At 41.5% G+C, this 18,097-nt stretch overlaps 1 protein-coding gene across 1 annotated transcript in view; it reads left to right on the top strand.

Moving 5' to 3' along the window:
- Positions 1–18,097, top strand: part of LAMC1 (laminin subunit gamma 1) — a 124,992-nt gene that overhangs the window by 72,256 nt on the left and 34,639 nt on the right. Inside the window, exons 2-4 of the mRNA XM_055234090.2 lie at positions 9,194–9,498; positions 14,090–14,220; positions 16,318–16,484. Coding sequence (XP_055090065.1) covers positions 9,194–9,498; positions 14,090–14,220; positions 16,318–16,484 — 603 coding nt within the window. The remainder of the gene's footprint in view (positions 1–9,193; positions 9,499–14,089; positions 14,221–16,317; positions 16,485–18,097) is intronic.

The following is an 18,097-nucleotide window of genomic DNA, read 5'->3' as shown; positions in this document are numbered from 1 at the left end:
CTCTTCCCATTCCTGGAATGCTCTTCCCCCAGATGTTGCACTGTTTTCCTTCTTCAGGACTCTGCTCAGATATCACCTTATCCATGTCATGAGACCATCTCTGATAATGCTGAATTAAATAGGCTCCCCACAAACTTTCTATTCCCACTTCGTTTTTCACCGTCATCTGACACACAGAATTTTCATTTTTATTTTAAAATCTATCCCTTACCCAAGCATGCTCCCTACTTTTGCTGTAAGTTCTACAAGGTTGAGACCTTGTCTTATTTTCTGCTGATCCCCAGTGCCTACAACAGGGACTGGCACATAGTAGGTTTTCAGTAAATGTTTGTTGAATGAATGGAAGAATTTAGACTTGAGCAATTATCAAGACCAGTCATAGTTGTGAACCTTGACCTAATGGGTGGCTGTGGTAAGAAATTAATAAGCAATTGTGAAAACTGAGAAAGCCGTTTTAGTATGTAAGATATCCTATGGTATTTGTAATTTGTAATTATTTCCTCTTTTAAGGACAGATGCAAATAGTACATGATCTAGGGGAATTAGGGACCAAGTTTATTAGGAATGAAACTAAATAAAAGGCACTCTAGCAAAATGAAAGATTGGAGGTTTTTTTTGTTGTTGTTGTTGAGATGGAGCCTTGCTCTGTGGCCCAAGCTGGAGTGCAGTAGAGCGATCTCAGCTCACTGCAACCTCTGCCTCCCGGATTCAAGTGATTCTCCTGCCTCAGCCTCCTGAGTAGCTAGGATTACAGGCACCTGCCACCACACCCAGCTAATTTTTATATTTTTAGTAGAGACGGGGTTTCACCACGTTGATCAGGCTGGTCTCGAACTCCCAAACTAAGGTGATCTCCCGCCTTGGCTCCCCAAAGTGCTGGGACTACAGGTGTGAGCCACTGCGCCCGGTGGATTAGAGTATTTTAAATAGCACATCACGGTGGACTTTTAAGTTCACTTAGCAAATAGTTGTTGAATAAAAAAAGTAAACTATTGGTCAACTTTTTGTGACTTTGTGGGATTATTGGAGTTGACCTTAGTCTATTACTATACCACTGTGACTAGGTATTAGAATCTTGTTTTTCGATTAGATTGTTTTCTCTTTTTAAAAAAACTATTTTTCACCCTTCTGCTATAGATAAAAGCCAAACTATAGCCAGCTTTCAATAGTATATGAATATCACAGAACAAGAAATAGCTTCCCATGAAATTATGGTGTCTTTTTCATATCTTAACAATTACACATTTCTAAAATATGGGCTTATGTAGCTTATATTTAATTGCCTTTTTATTTCTTTAGTGTTACAATTAACTTAGTTGCCTTCTTTGTGACTCCGTTAAATCTCATGTCAGTCAAATCCCCGTAGTGGGATCTTTGTTCAGCAGGGTGAGTGGATTTTTTGCCTCAACTTGAACGCGTGGGGATGAATATTGGCCTTGTTCCTTTAGCCCAGCTCAAGGACTTATTCATGCCTGTGGTCTACCACCATGAATTAGGTCTGGTATTGAGTCTTGGAAGCATGGGGTTTGGGTTAATAAGGCATATTCCTCAGTTCTTGGCTTAAAATTTCACTTGGGAATCTTATCTTTTTTGGTGAGTATATCAAATAAAATGGCAAAGATATGCAGATTAGGATGAACTTATCATATGTTTGATAGTGGCAATTGTTTGTACCCTCTAACAGTGATTTGCAGTTATTTGAAATTACTCTCCAAGGGTGTTTGACATTCTAGTGTTCAGTTAAGAATTCTCTCTGTATGCATGTAATGGCTGTTTTATGATCACATTTTAATTACCATGATAAGTCAATTTGGCCCTTCAGTTTACTGAAGTGTATATGGCATTTTGGGGCATTGCAATTAGGCAATGCAAGCAGAAAGCTTTTATTTTTTAGAACTTCTACATTAGGTCAGTGCTGTGATCTTATTTAACCATAGCACCAAGTAGTATTTTGAGGGTGATAGGGAAAGAGAATTGTCGCTTTTGGCTTAAACTTTAATTTTGATACTTCATGGAAAAATCTAATTTCCATAGAGATTATTGGTTTATCTTCTCCAAAATCATACCGTCTATTTCAGAACTTTTGTTTTCCTCTTAGCTCCATAGTGATAATCATACCATTATTTTTATAAATAGCTTTTGATACAGAATTCTGTTAGCTTTAAAAAATTCTAAAATGATATCTTCTGTTTTACCTACCTGCTTTGTTATATTTCACTGTGGCAACATAGAATTGAGACTTTCCGTATTCCATCTCTGCTCATCTTAGTTAGCGTGTCTTTCCGTTACTAACAGTGGCCCAAGTGTGATAGGAAGTGCTTATTGCCTGTACTCAGAAAACATGACTGTTGAAGCCCTTTGTTCATTCATTTGAAAGGGATGCTTTCTCAAATTGTAAGTTCCATTGCATTTGTTGTCATAAATTTAGTTAGGAATTACTATTTTATACAAAGCTGTAAACGTTACTTGTCTGCATTTTTAAGTTGTGCTGATCTAAATATACTTTCTAAGGGATCGTCCTCTTGCACTGTCAGCATTTGACTGATTGACAAGGGGGAGGCCATGAAAAGGGAGTACAGAAATTTAGGGGAAAGGAACAGGATAATAAGTTTTTAAAAACAAACCATTTTCAAGATAAGTTTTAGCCAATAGAAACTAGCCCTTCAACAGGCAATAATGAGGACTGAGTTTTTCAGCATCTGGAGTGACTGCACTGTACCAGATCATCTTAGTATATTCCTTATGTGCTTAGTTGTTCTGTAGTGCTTCCGATCACCTGCCTGTGTCTGCTTGAGGATCCCACAGTCAGTATTAACTTGGCCTTGGGTCATCTTAATCGGTGAGGCTCTATTTGTGCAATCCATCCACTGAGGTGGAACAATAACAGCTGGTGTGCAGCTGGATATGTTGTCCTGGGAACTCTTGTTTCAGCCAGCAGTTATGCTAACAAAATTGAAAACATTTTCAAATAGTTGCTTTCTGTGACTACTGTTTGTGTTAACTGTTTGGAGAATCCCATTTAGTAGCCTAAACACCCCATCTCTAATTGACTTTGTGCTACAACTTTATTAAAGTTTTATATGCCTAAAATCAAGTCTGGCTTCAAGGAGTGCATTCCTTTTCTGACTTCCAAAGAGTTAACACATAAGAGCCAGTAGTGAACCAGTGGCTCCTAATTAGATACTTTAGAATGAACTAGTTTTCTTTTTCTAATTCAAGCTGTGGAAGAGCATTTTGCAATTTTGTAAAATTCTATATGGCCATTGTCATTCATTACTAAACTCTAAAAGAGGTTGTTTCACAAGATCCTTATGGAATTTTTCTGAGTAGCACATAACAGAGTAGCATTTATGTTCCCCAGCAGTCAGTGCTTGAATCCAATTCTAAGACAAGAAGAGTTCTCCCTTATTCAGAGATTAGAAATACTTCACCACGTAGGAGGCTTAAGCAGAATTCCTTGGCTTGGTCCCACATGAACAAAGGCTGGATTCTCATTGTTGATGCGGCCTGTTCCCCTCCTCTCATTCCCTCAACGAGCATGAACTCTAGGACCTAGAGCAGGAAGTATTGGTTAATTTTGTGTGCTTCATTCTAAACATCTGCCCTTGAGCTTTTTGTTTATGGAAGGGATATGGCAGGGGGAGGAAGAGGGGCAGTAGAACACTCAGAAGCTAAACATTTTCTTGGTAGTGTGTATATCCATGGTTAGTCTTCGTGTGTGTGAACATGGGGTGAGGAGTGGAAGATGTTCTGGTTGAATAGTTGCTGGAATACATCCAGAAATGCACTTACTGTTTTCCTTAATCATTTGGCTTGGCTACTTTACCTTAAAGCCATACTGTCTACTTTCACTTGCTCCTGCAGCATGTTGATAATCTAGTAGTGTCATCAGACTGGAAATTAGAAGACCTGGTCCTGTTTTCTATTCATCTGCCTGTTAACTGGATCTTCTTACTTTGTCAGTTGTGAAATGAGTAGGATGGACAGAGTAGGGAAGTATAGTGAGAGAGGACATGGTAACCCTCAGGTGGAGCTATTTAACAGAATAAAAACTCCTTAGTGTTCCAGTTCTGGTTGTAGTTAATTCCAGATAACACACATACCTCACACTTTGACCCCCCATTCTATTTTCTGTATTTGCCTTCTTCTTTATCCAGACTGGATTCCAAATTCCTTGAAGCAACTTTAGTCCCCTCGTCTTGTCTTTCTTTTACATTGGCAGAGGGGATGCTGAATGCTGCAGTAGAAATCACACCTCCACTGAGATGTTTGTACAAAGGCATGGCCGCCTGCTCTCTTCTCAGCCACCTGGTCTCTGCCCAGTAAGCCTTCTTTTTTCTAGTCAGCTATCTTTGCTGGACTTTACAGTGGCTATTATAAAGTTTCTACACTCCGTTCAAATATTCTCCACCCAACATTATTCCCTGTCTTTGCCGCCAGTCTTCAGCAGGTATCCTTGATTTTCACTACATAGAAAAAAGTCATCAGTAGAACTCGAATTTCAACTTCTGTCCCTTAAAACCTGCAATGTCACTTTGCATATGCACCCAGACAGAGAGCAAAAAGGCAGGTTTCCTTCTGTAGAGAACCAGTCTCCCAACAAACATGGAATCCCATTCTTGTTTTCCAGCTTCTATTTTTCACCTTTCCCTCTCTACTGAGTCAAGTACAACAGCATTTAATACACGTTCATCTCTATCAGAAAACAAAAAAGAAAAAAAAAAAGAAGTCTTTCCTTGGCCCTGTAACCCTTCCAAATATCATCTTCCCCTCCTTCTCTTCTTTAGCCAGATCACATGGTAGATTAACTACACTCACTGTGTCTGCCTACTGTCTATCCTCAATTCCTTTGTTTTTGTTGTTGTTTTTTTTTGAAAGGGAGTCTCGCTCTGTTGCCTAGGCTGGAGTGCAATGTCGTGATCTCGGCTCACTGCAACCTCCGCCTCCCAAGTTCCAGCAATTGTCCCACCTCATCCTCCTGAGTAGCTGGGATTACAGGCACGTACCACCACGCCTGGCTAATTTTTTGAATTTTTAGTAGAGACAGGGTTTCACCATGTTGGCCAGGCTAGTCTCGAACTCCTGACCTCAGGTGATCCACCTGCCTCGGCCTCCCAAAGTGCTGGGATTACAGGTGTTAGCTACCATGCCCAGCCCATTCTCAATTCCAACCACTGCCATCTTGTCCCTGGCACTGCTTTTGGTGCAGCTGTGATCTCTGTGGCTTGACGCTGACAGATCCTTCTTAGTCAGTATCTTACTTGACTCTCCTAGCAGATTTGAACCCCATTGATTCCTCCCTCCTCGAAACCATCTTTCCTTGGCTTCTGTGACATTTTTATTCTTTTACTTGCCTTCCTCTCTCTGGCTGCCCTTCCATAGCCTCCTCTGTCATCTTCCTCTGTGTGTGCTGTGAATGTTTGTGCACCTCAGGGTGGTCTCAGAAGTCAGCTGTCATGCAACACACTTGCTCCATAGGCTTCGACTGTACTCAAGTCTCCAGTGTCCATCTACATACTAGTGAGTCCCGAGTCTCTGTCTCTAACTCAGACATCTCTCTTGGCCCCTTCAAACTGCTCACATCCAGCTCCCTACGGACATTTCCTCATCTACAGGACCTGCAGCCATCCCAGAACTAGTGTATCTGAAACTGAATTCATCTTCCCATCCTGCCCCTGCGCCTGCCTCCAGTCCTGCCCACCCTTCTCTGTTCTCTATTTCAGTGAATAGTACTACCCTCCACTTGGTTCATCTGAAACTAGAAAACTGAGTGTTATTCTTAATTCTTCCACCTCATGGAATGGGAAAAAGCAGCTTTGACAATGAAACAGGGTGCTAACAGTGACAAGTTGAGGAGGCTTTCAAAAGCAGCACCCTATCACCTTTGTAGTACATCAGTTACTAAGTTACTATTGAAAATGGCTTCCTACACCTCACTGAGGTCCATTCATTTCTCTCCATTCCTCTGTTCCCATTCTTAGTTCAACCTCTGTCATCTCTCCTGGATTATTGCCACATCTTGACCTCCCCATCTTCGTTCCTGTCCCTTCTAACCTAATCTCCACACTGATCTTTCTAAAAAATCAAACCTGATCATGTATTTTCTGGTTTAATGCCTTCAGTGGCTGTGGCTGGCCATTGCCTTTAAGCTGAAGTTGCTCCTTAAACATGACCTTAGCCTGGTTTGCTCTGCTTCTTGTTTGCCTCATCTCCAGCCACTTCTCTAGTTCTAGCTACCCTAGACAACTCTAATTCCTACGGTGGTCACTCTTCTGTGTTCTCTGGGCTTTCATACATGCCATTTCATGTGCCTGGATGATGGGTCCCTGTTTGCTTAGCTCATTCTAAGCATTCCTCGTGTCTTGGATTTAAATGCCACTTCCTCTAGGAAGCATTTCTTGAACTCATAAATCTGGGCTAGATGATCTTCTCCATGCTTTCCAAACATGATGCACTTCCCCTGTCATGGAATCATCTCATGATGATTTGTAAATTGCAGTTGTCTGTATGTGCTGTTGGGTTGACTGCAACTCTGAGGGCAGTGCACGTGGCTCTCTTGTCATGGAGGTGTGTGAGCCTCCATACAGACTGCCATGAGTGATTCCATGTTTGTTGGGAGACTGGTTCTCTACAGAAGGAAACCTGCCTTTTTGCTCTCTGTCTGCGTGCATATGCAATGAGGGAAATGAGCTCCCTCATTTCCAGCTGTGGCTGTAGATTGGCATGAGAAAGGTAGCCCTGGAAATGAAGCTCAGTGCCAGCAAGGCCAGGCCAGCACCTGCAAGTAGACTGCATCAGAGTTTAATGCTAGCATAATTGCTTTCTGAACATTTTGCTACTTGTGGCTCTGTGTCTGTGGCCACAGCAAGAGACATATGCCTGGTTCTTTCAGAGGGTGGCTTTGTACTACAGATGTTGATTGGAACACAGGATGCCTTGATTGATTTTACCTTCTCTCCTTTGGCCCAGTCTGCTGCCGTTGGGTTGCTAAAGAACAATGAGATATCAGAAGGATAGAGAGAAAATAGAGAAGCAAGGATAATCTGTAATCTACAGACTAGTGAGCAAGCCTTTGAACAGTCCAGGCCACCTACTCATGAGTAAAATTACATTGTTTAACCATTCGGGAATGTCTTAGATAGTGAGTCTCTGGAATGCCACAGATACTGTACTGTAACCTCGCCCTCATTCAAAGGTGATGTCTTGACATTTTTGACGCAACAAAGAGATACAGGTAAAACTTGCATTCTTTTAACAGGAAGTGTGTAAACTTTATTTGTGTGACCTGTGTCTAGGCAAAATGCACTGCATCCTGGATAGAATATTCATGTTTGTATAATATTCTTTGGTAACTGTACCAGGAACAGTCAGGTCCTTTTATGTGAACATATTCAGAATCCCAGTTCAGGGATTTTCTTTATAAACCCTATTGTGGTAATGCCTTATATTTGTATAGAATTTTACAATTAGTCAGGTATGTGTAGATCTTAGTTTGACCTTCCAACAACTCTTGAAGTAGGTGGGGCAGGGATTGTCATCATTTTTACAAAGAGAAAATGGCAGAGCAAAAATCATATGGTTAGTAAAGGAGGGAGTCAGGACCTGAACTCAGGTCTCAAAATGCCCCATCCTGTGTTCTTTCTGTCATGCCACATGGCTTTGTGTGGAAGCTAATGTGTGTGCAAGTATGTTTCATGTATGTCGGGGACAGTTAATCCAACCTCCTCTAAGATCTGGGCCAGTTGAGAAATAGTCGGATATGGCTCATCCTGTCAGTTTTATTATAGAGAACGCTCAGTTGAAGAATGTGGCCTGGACACATAGCTCGCATGGGCTTTCTGCTCTTTTCCTCCCTGAATTGACCTCACCCACTTACTCCCAGGTCCAGCAGCAGGACAGTGGCAGGCCCCACCCCACACAGAGGCAGAGCCCCACTGTATTGCACTGAGTTCAGGAAAGGAGAGAGGGGGACTCCAGCCGGCAGCCAGAGAGAGACAAAGCAGGGTCCAGGCCACACATGAGGAATCGCTCCTTGTCTCTCAGGGACTAGTGGGTACGAGGAACTGAAAGTGGCAGAAGTCTCTCCTCAACACTTCTGAGAGCACAGAAGTTGCTGTTCTGTGGGTTTTGTAGGAGAGGGTTGGGATGGTTCTTGAATTAATTGGCTTGGGGAGAAAAAACTGTAAGCTCCTTGAGTACAAGGATCTCTGTGTCTAACACATTCTGTCCCTTGATGTATATAGCATAGAGCTGAGCATAGATTTGTGCCCAACAAATTCTTGTTGACCAAACTGGGATCTTCACTATAACATAGAAGTAGCAAAGTATAGATATTGTTAGCGATAGCAAGACCCAATGTGTGAATGAATGGTGATTATATCTTTTACCCATGTGAAGACACACTGGCTGGCAACCAAGCCATCCTGACCATAAGACCACACTCTGGCTTTTGCAGGGAACTGTCTGCCCCAGTGACTGCTGTCTTTTCCTCTCTGCTCAGAGCTCATTTCTCATATATTCTCTTTTGAACTTATTCAAACAACCTTTTTAAACCTGCTTACTCGCTTTCTCTTTTTTCCCCCATTTCATTGTTCATCCACTGAAGGAATTTTTTTTTCCTCTTTCTTATTCTACTCCCTGCTATATCTTTCAAACACTGTCCTCCCTTCTTCAAATGTCTGTATCTTAACTTGGTAGATAAGTAGAAGAGTAGTGCTGATGATATTCTTTCTGCATCAAGAGTAACGTTACAGTTTAATAGAGAATGAGGTTTTTTTAAAGTCTTAAAGGGCCTGGAGACCCATTTAGAAAGTTAGCATATATTTGCTTTTGTATCTTTTAATTAAGCTTTTGCTGAAGTACCAGCATTAAAAATAAATGTACTTTTTATTCAATTTTAGTTTTAATTAATAGTATAAGTACAGTACTAACACATGCCGCCAGTTTTCATTGCACACAAAATTTCCACAATGCACATCACGACAGGCCTTTATGAGCCAACTTATGGACCCAACTGCAGTTTGTCATTTTGTGGGAAAATATGTAGTTTCTGTTTTAGAATAGCCTGTCTTCTTGGTTTAATGTGTACAAGGAGATTTGTATCCTTTGTCAAGTTCCAAACTAAGCTTGGAATAGAGAGCATTTCTTTGCTTCATACATATGATTTATGACCTTTGATGTGTTTGTCCCACAGGAAAAGCTTTTGACATCACCTATGTGCGTCTCAAGTTCCACACCAGCCGCCCTGAGAGCTTTGCCATTTACAAGCGCACACGGGAAGACGGGCCCTGGATTCCTTACCAGTACTACAGTGGTTCCTGCGAGAACACCTACTCCAAGGCAAACCGCGGCTTCATCAGGACAGGAGGGGATGAGCAGCAGGCCTTGTGTACTGATGAATTCAGTGACATTTCTCCCCTCACTGGGGGCAACGTGGCCTTTTCTACCCTGGAAGGAAGGCCCAGTGCCTATAACTTTGACAATAGCCCTGTGCTGCAGGTAAGTTCTCACAGGTTGGCCTGAAGCCAGCTAGTTCTACAACATGCGAGGTATGGGAAGATTATTGTAGCAGGGCCTGTGGTCCCACTTCTGAGGTATGGGGTCAGAGTAGAATACTTGAGCAACACAGACAGAGAGCTTGATTCTGCTTTCTGTGTACTATTAATAAGTGAAGGAAAGTAGTTTTGTTCCTGCTGGCTGGTTGATGTTTGTTCTTATGCACTTGCAGGTCTATTCTGGAATGTAAACTTTACACATTTTTTAAAAAGTCAAACAATTTTAACGTTAGTCTCTGTACCTGAGGTGGAAACATTTTCCTTCTGCCCTTTTGAAGAGAACATTTGACCTAATTACCCAGATTCCTTGGATCTTTTCTTACCTATTTTTTGATTTAACAAAATAAAATGTATTTTTTTAAATTAGCAAAGGGGAACAGTTGAAGCAAGATATTTAAGAATGCCATCTTCTTTCATTTTTACACAAGAAAATTTTTGATTAGGTTTGTCTGGCATCATTGCTGATCATTAAAGAAACTCCTCATCACCTAAAAGGATGGATGTTAGTAACAGGATATTAATTTAGGTACCCATAGCATTGTACTTAAACATTGTGATAGAAACGTTTCCCTGTCTGAGAAGGATTTCTTTTTTCTCTTGAATTCTACATGCATATTCCTTATACACCATAATACAGAATTCTTCTGTGTTGCTCAGATTTCTGTGAACTTTTCTTATGTCCTGGCTATTTGATTATGGAAAAGCTGGTGAGCCTCATGCTGTACTCAGCACTTTAACACAGAATTGGAGATGCTGCTGCATGTGGCTGAAGTCAACAACCACATGGGGATGGCCTATGTCAGTTGACTGAAACAAGAAAGTCTGATAATGGGTTTTCAAATGCTGTGTACATTATATGAAAAGCTATTGTGATTTCTAAATAGGAAATACCCCATTTTTCTAGAGTTTCTAGTTTGGATCTTCTTATTCTTCTCACCATTATTATGTTCAGGGACTCTCTTTCTAATTGTATGGTTTTGGACAGTGGCAAAAGATAAGAATATATTTTTCTGTGGGTCCAGTTGCCCCCCTTCCATTGTATTTCTGTAAGTTGCTGGGAGAGCATGAATGTGAAAGCTGTTGGTAAACTCTGAGGTTATGGTGAGCAATGAGGGTGCTTGCCAACGCCTTGCAAAAAAGTGTTTCTTGCAATGGAGATAAGTTGTGTTCAAAATAAATGGCCGAGAGAGTAGCTGATCTTGGTAGATGAAAAAGCAGGGCCAGGCGCAGTGGCTCATGCCTGTAATCCCAGCACTTTGGGAGGCTGAGGCAGGTGGATCACTTGAGGTCAGGCATTCAAAACCCACCTGGCCAACATGGTGAAACCCTGTCTCTACTAAAAATACAAAAACAAAAAAAATAGTTAGGCATGGTGGCAGATGCTTGTAATCCCAGCTACCCTGGCTGGGAGGCTGAGGCAGGAGAATCACTTGAACCCGGGAGGTGGAGGTTGCAGTGAGCAGAGATCATGCCACTGCACTCCAGCCTGGGCAACAGAGTGAGACTCCATCTCAAAAAAAAAAAAAAAAAAAAAAGAGAAAAGGAAAAGCAGAAGACCGAATGCCCAGTGGAGAGGTGACCTACAAATACTCTTTAAGTTGATCAGCTAGCAAACATTTGCCAGACTTCTTTCTTTCCTACAGCAAATTATTGCATTTTCCAGTCCTGATGAGGCAACAATAGAAAGAACAGTGTAGTCAGTAGAAAATGCAGTGATACAAAGTTGTAACTGTGGTTTTCTGGCACCTTTGCTAACTGTGCACCTGGTCAGCCTGTCTTGAGCTATTTCCCCAACTGTAAGAATTGTGATGTTTGTTGCTCTTTATGCCGTAGAAACTAGTGAGACTATATGAGGTAATGAGACTATGTGTGGTAAAAATGCTATGGGTTATGACCTCGCATTTAAAAAAAATGCTGTGGGCATCTGCATAGACATGGTCAGTCAGTTTCATTATGCAGTAACATGAATTATGTGTCTCTGAATGTAAGAGCTCTGTCTCTGATATCCAGTTGCCAAGGAGGTTGAGCTAATTTGACTTTTAGCTGATCTGACAATGAGAGAGAACTCTTGCCTCTCTCCCTCTCTTCATTGCTCCCTAAACCTCCCTGCAGAAGCCGCAATCTCCCAGATGGGGAAGAAGACCCTTCTTGGTTTCACCATAAGTATTACTAAGCATATATTTATTTATGGTAATAATTTACATTTATTAAAGCACTTACTATAGCATACTACAATGTGACAAGCACTGTTCTAAGCCCTTTGATTTTCTACCTCAGTTAACCCTCACAGTAACCCTGTAAGGCAGATACTTTTATTGTCTCCATTTTACAGATGAGGAATCAGAGGCCCAGAAAGGACATAACTTGCCCCAAATCACACAGTTTAAGTGGCAGAACTGGGATTCAAAACCTGCAGGGTCTAGCTCCAGGGTCTGTTATTTAAAGATGCCCATTAGGAAAAAAAAAATGGCTTAGCTTTTTGAGAAGCTCTTATTCAAAGACAGCTGTGATAAGGTCGAAGCCTTGTAGAAGACATAATAAGCATTAAACACAGAAATATGTTTAGCTATTTACATTACAGATGACTAAAAGATTCCTACCGTTGTGGCCATGAGTAGGAGTTGTTATTGGAGTTCCAAGTTCGGATATGATGAAATCATTGTCTCTTTTCCTTTCTAATTATACTTGAAGGCTTTGTGGAGATTAGCTTTTATGAGCTCTCCATGTTGTTCTATATGCCAGGTATTTAGTGTGGCTTAAGGCAGTGGTTCCAAATCAGAGCTGTGCCTCCCAGACTCACCTGGAGCCTTCTGAAAACATAGATGTCTGCACCTCTGCACTTGCTTGTTTCGTCTCCAAAGGTGATTTTGTTGTGCAGTCCCTAGGAAAGACTTAAAATGGAAATGCTGTCTTTGAGTGGTTATATGTAATACACCACCCCAAAACCTAATGGTTTTAGATAACTGCGATTTATGATTTCTCATGATTCTGTGTTAGCCTGGGTCACTCACCTGACAGGTCAGCTGGGGCCTGGGTCTCTGTCTCCCTGTGGTCTTTTATCATCAGGAAGCTGGACCAGGATTTACACCGCAGCGGAAGTGATCTGGGAGGGTGAGTCCCTGTGCACAAGTACTTGTCAAGCCTCTGCTTATGTCACATTTGTTGATGTACCCTCGGCTGAAACCAGTCACACACCCAAGCTTAGAGTCAGCAGAGAAAGAGACTGCACTAGATGTGGGCCCTAGCAGACGTGATTCACTGGGATCATTAGTATAGCATTCTACCACGCATGTAAACATCTGCCTAAAATTAGCTCAGTGTAAGGGCTTAGATCTCATAAAACCTAGGGAAAAACTCTACAGCCCCCATTCTTGTCCTCCGCCATTATGGTACACCTACCAACTTGATAAGTTGTGGTTTCTTCAAGTTCATTCATTCACTTAGCAAATAATAGTTTGCATACCTACTGCATCCTAGGGAAATTGCAGTGGAAAAAACAGAAATTTCCTGCCCTCATGGTACCTACAGTGTGGTGGGAAGGGGAAGGTGTGTGTGGAAAAAGACAATGTAAATAAAGTGAGAGTGGGAAATAGGGAGTTGGGGAGGGGTAGTAATGTTAGATAAGATGGCCAGGGAAGGCCTCAGAGAGAAGGTGATATTGTGGGGAGGGTCAAGATAAACACAGACAACATCCTATTGGTTCAAGCCTATGTAATGATTTATTAGCGAGTACTTGGGCATCTCCCTCAGATCTGTCAGTAGGGGATTGGGTTGGCAGGGAGGAATAGATGCTGTAAAATGGGCAGGGGTGGCCAGGTGTGGTGGCTGACGCCTGTAATCTCAGCACTTTGGGAGGCCGAGGCGGGTGGATCACGAGGTCAGGAGATCGAGAACATCCTGGCTAACACAGTGAAACCCTGTCTCTACTAAAAACACAAAAAATTAGCTGGGCATGGTGGTGGGTGCCTGTAGTCCCAGCTACTCGGAAGGCTGAGGCAGGAGAATGGCGTGAACCTGGGAGGTGGAGCTTGCAGTGAGCTGAGATCGTGCCACTGCACTCCAGCCAGGGCGACAGAGCGAGACTCTGTCTCAGAAAAAAAAAAAAAAAAGGGCAGGGGCAGGCAATAACCAGCATCTCTGATCCAAGTGTGGTGCCCCATGAGCTCTGAGCTGGTATCCCTTACTGGATTTGGGGTGCAGATACAGGATGGAGGGAAGGGGCATGTGTATCGAGTCCCTAATGTATGCTGCACATTATATTTTATTTAAGCCTCTCAGCAGCCTTGCAAAGAAATTAGTTATTATCCTTGTTTTTGGAGACTCTGAGTAGTAAAGTAACAAATCAAAGAAGGGAAGAGTCAAGAAGGAGAAAAATATTAGAAAATTAAAGAAGTCATTGAGTATTATAATAGATTTAGTGCTAGAAGAGGGCATAAGTTAAATGATAAGTTAGTGATTTAGAACATTTTGTCACATTTATATCATTTTCAGTCCCTCCACTTCTCTTTTATGTTTCTGTTTTTGCTTCCTGACAGGAATGGGTAACTGCCACTGACATCAGAGTAACTCTTAATCGCCTGAACACTTTTGGAGATGAAGTGTTTAACGATCCCAAAGTTCTCAAGTCCTATTATTATGCGATCTCTGATTTTGCTGTGGGTGGCAGGTAAGTAAACTATTAAATTAGTCTTGAAAGTGTTTGGAGCTTTTGCATAGAGGTGAATCTAGCAACTTGTTTACAACTATGTTAATACCGTTGTTAGATATTTTCTTTAGCAAGAATAGGAGCGGCAGTCCTTCCTGTATGATAATGCTTAGCTGGAAAGACAGACAGCAGCCTAAGATATTTTCATTGTGAGATCTTCTTGTTGTTCTGGAAACTAAGCATGTAGGTTTTCCAAAACCTTGTCAAATCCACACACTTAGTGAATTCTTATTGACAATTTAAGTGCAAAGGCACTATGAAGCACTTGAGGAAGGGTAAGACTCACCTTATCCTACTGAGAAATCCTGACCTTCTCGGATCTTACAAATGAACAGGGTAGGCAATGTATGAATATGTGAAAACTGAAATACTGGTAATCACCTGTTTTTAAAAAATAGATAAAGCAGCAGTAGAAAAGATGCCACATATCAAGAATGATCCAAAACTGCCAGGCTAGAGAAGCAGATGGCATCTGAGCTGGGTCTTGAAAGCTTTGGATAAGGAAGGAGAGGATGCCTTGGTTGGATGCAAGAGGATGGACATGTCATAAGCAGAAGTTTAGAGACGGGAGAGTATAAACCCATTTAACTGAAGGAAAATCTCTTATGAATTTGTAGAGTTGTAAACCAGAAAGATAGTTTCGTGGCCAGAGACCTTAAATAGCAGGTGAAGGATCTTGGACTTACCTCCCCTGTGTTAGACCATGAGATCCCAAAAGCAGAAAACTTATTTTTGCTTGCATTGTTTCCAGTATGGGATTGGTACTTAGTGAAAGTTGGTGGGAACTGTACCCAGTGAGAAATCAGGCAGAATTTTTGGAGTAGGACTCTGATAAGAAAACAGTGGGCCAGGAGGATTAATGTACAAACAGAGTAAAAATAGTGTACAATTGAGGGAATTTATATTCCTGTTATGATGCTGGGTTAGGCAACAAATACATGACATTAAGCTGGTGGCAGCAGAATGGAAAGGAACATATAGATGCATTTTATTGTGAAGGAAACATTACCAGGACTTCAGTCAAAGGTGCTTTTAAGATTTAGTGATCAGTAGAATGGTTGGTACCATTAACAAAATAAAGAAGATGAGCTAAACTGAAGAGTTTGGTTATACATATGTAAAATTTCAGGTCATGGGGGACATCAAAGTTTGTGCAGCAGTCACGGATAAGAGCTTGAGAGAAGATGAGTGCTGGAGATCTAAATTTGGGACTCGTCCTGCCACACTGTCAATGATTCTGAAGTATTTTAGTGTATCAGTGAATGGTAGTTGAAGCTATGAGACTGATTGCTGTCATTAAGGAAGCAAGTGAGGGGAACATTACGACTCCATGGTGCACATTCGTATTGATGGGAATTTCCATGAGTCCTTAATTTGTTATCATACTTGCATCTAGGGGATCCTTCAGGGATTCTTGCTCCAGACAACCTCAGGGGATATTAGTCTGACTACCAAACATCCATATGGGGGTGAGGTATCTAATGTGTCTCACCACCTTTAGGTCGGAATACTTTAAAATCATTATGGCAGATAATTGCTGATGTTCATCAACTTATTTTGTGGTTTTGCGATCCTGAGCACATAAATAAAGCACTCCTTGATCTTCGCAATAACCTTATGAAATAGGCATTATCATCATCCCTGTTTTACAGGTGAGGCACAGAGGTTAAGTTACACTGGTAAGTGACAGGGAAGGGTTTCGAAGGCAGCCTGGCTTCAGAGTCCATGCTTTTCTGAACCACTACATTCTGCTCCCTCTTGACACACAGGTTTGGCTTCAGGAATTAATCCTACAGATAGCCTCAGAAATTGTTGGGGACTTTCTTTATGAAAAGAAAGAAAGGTTAATCTGGTTAATCCCTACCCCTGTTAAGTAAAGCTACCTTGTTTAATTTTTTTTCATCCTTAAAAATTCAGACATCCATTACTTAATCTTGCTCAGTTCCTCAGTTTACACTTTTGAATGGTAAAACTTACTTCTTTGTGTACGTAGTTTTTCTGTGTGCATTTCTGGGACTTTGCAGCTGTTCCATTTTTTGGAGTCTCTTCTCTCCCCAGATGTAAATGTAATGGACACGCAAGTGAGTGTATGAAGAACGAATTTGATAAGCTGGTGTGTAATTGCAAGCATAACACATATGGAGTAGACTGTGAAAAGTGTCTTCCTTTCTTCAATGACCGGCCGTGGAGGAGGGCAACTGCAGAAAGTGCCAGTGAATGCCTGCGTGAGTGCCCCATGGCATCAGTCTGTCAATTGTCTTGAGGACTTCCAAGGGTGGAAGAAGGAATGGGTGACTTTCTTTTATTCCTCCTTGAAAGGAAAGCTCTGAAGGGCCATGCTTGTTCTGTAATTTGAGTAGCATTCAAGTCAGAGGAAAGTCATAGATGAGGGCAATTCACTGTAAAGGCAAACTGAGGGTTTTGTGTTTCCTTCATGAACACTTGTCCCAGAGTTGGAGCAGCATCTGCAAGGTTTAGAAATTTGTTTAGATCCAAATACTGGGCCAGTGTAGTCTACTCCAGAATATGGTTTCTCTAGTCTTCTTTGTTCCCCTTTAAAATACTATTATTTTTATCAATGCTCAGGCAGCCAAAGTAATTAACATGTATCAAATATAATGAGTTCTAGGCTAAGAGGGCCATTCCAAGATTATTTCTTTTTTCTTTTCTTTTTTTTTTTTTGAGACTGAGTCTCACTCTGTCACCTAGGCTGGAGTGAGTGATCTCAACTCACTGCAACCTCCACCTCCTGGGTTCAAGTGATTGTCCTGCCTCAGCCTCCTGAGTAGCTGGGATTACAGGTGCGTGCCACCACGCCCAACTAATTTTTGTGTTTTTAGTAGAGATGGGGTTTCACCATGTTGGCCAGGCTGGTCTCGAACTCCTGACCTCAGGTGATCCACCTGCCTCGGCCTCCTAAAGTGCTGGGATTACAGGCCGGAGCCACTGCGCCTGGCCGCACAAGATTATTTCTCCAAACTATTTTTTCTTTATCTCACTAAAGAGTACAATGGGGAGAATTTTCCCACTCCCCCAGTGGAGAGGTGGGTAGCTTTGGGAAGAAGAATAGGTCCTAGTATTCCTAGAAAAAGGTAAAAATGAAAAAAAGGTAAAATGAAAAAACTTAAAACATTGTTTATCCCTTCATAATGTCATGGTTTATTCTGAACAGATAGAGAAAGAAATCTCAGGAGAAGGGAACCTTTTAATCATGATTTTAAAGCAGCAATAATTTTCTTATGTCCTTACAAATATTCTTTATCATATTCTGTTAAGAATAAAGAGAAAAAGAAGATACTCTTAACTTGCAGAAATTATTGGCAGAAACTGGGAACGGTGGCTCACGCCTGTAATCTCAGCACTTTGGGAGGCCTGTGGGGTTGGATACCAGCCTGGCCAACATGGTGAAACCTGTCTCTACTAAAAATACAAAAATTAGCCAGGTGTGGTGGTGCACGCGTGTAATCACAGCTACTCACTTGGGAAGCTGAGACAGGAGAGTTGCTTGAACCCGGGAGGCGGAGGTTGCAGTGAGTCAAGATTGCGCCACTGCACTGCAGCCTGGGCAACAGAGTGAGACTCTGTCTCAAAAAACAAAAACAAACAAACAAAAAAATTATTGGCAGAAACTCCAAGAAGGGACCACTATCTTAACTCATGACTATTTCCACAGAACTGCCTAGAGGAGATTTTCTTATTCATCTTTTCAACAAATCCTAAGATTTGCAAGTAAAATTTACAGCCTCCTCTAACATTTGTAAGCACTTGGTTGACCTTCTTTAATTCCATTACTGAACTGTAATATTCAGTGTTGGAAGCTATACAATAAAGGCTGGTA

The sequence above is a fragment of the Symphalangus syndactylus genome, chromosome 19 (genome assembly GCF_028878055.3).
Source record: "Symphalangus syndactylus isolate Jambi chromosome 19, NHGRI_mSymSyn1-v2.1_pri, whole genome shotgun sequence".
Lineage (NCBI taxonomy): Eukaryota > Metazoa > Chordata > Mammalia > Primates > Hylobatidae > Symphalangus > Symphalangus syndactylus.
The sequence above is the reverse complement of the archived record's forward strand: the minus strand, read 5'-3'. Positions and strand labels throughout refer to the sequence as shown.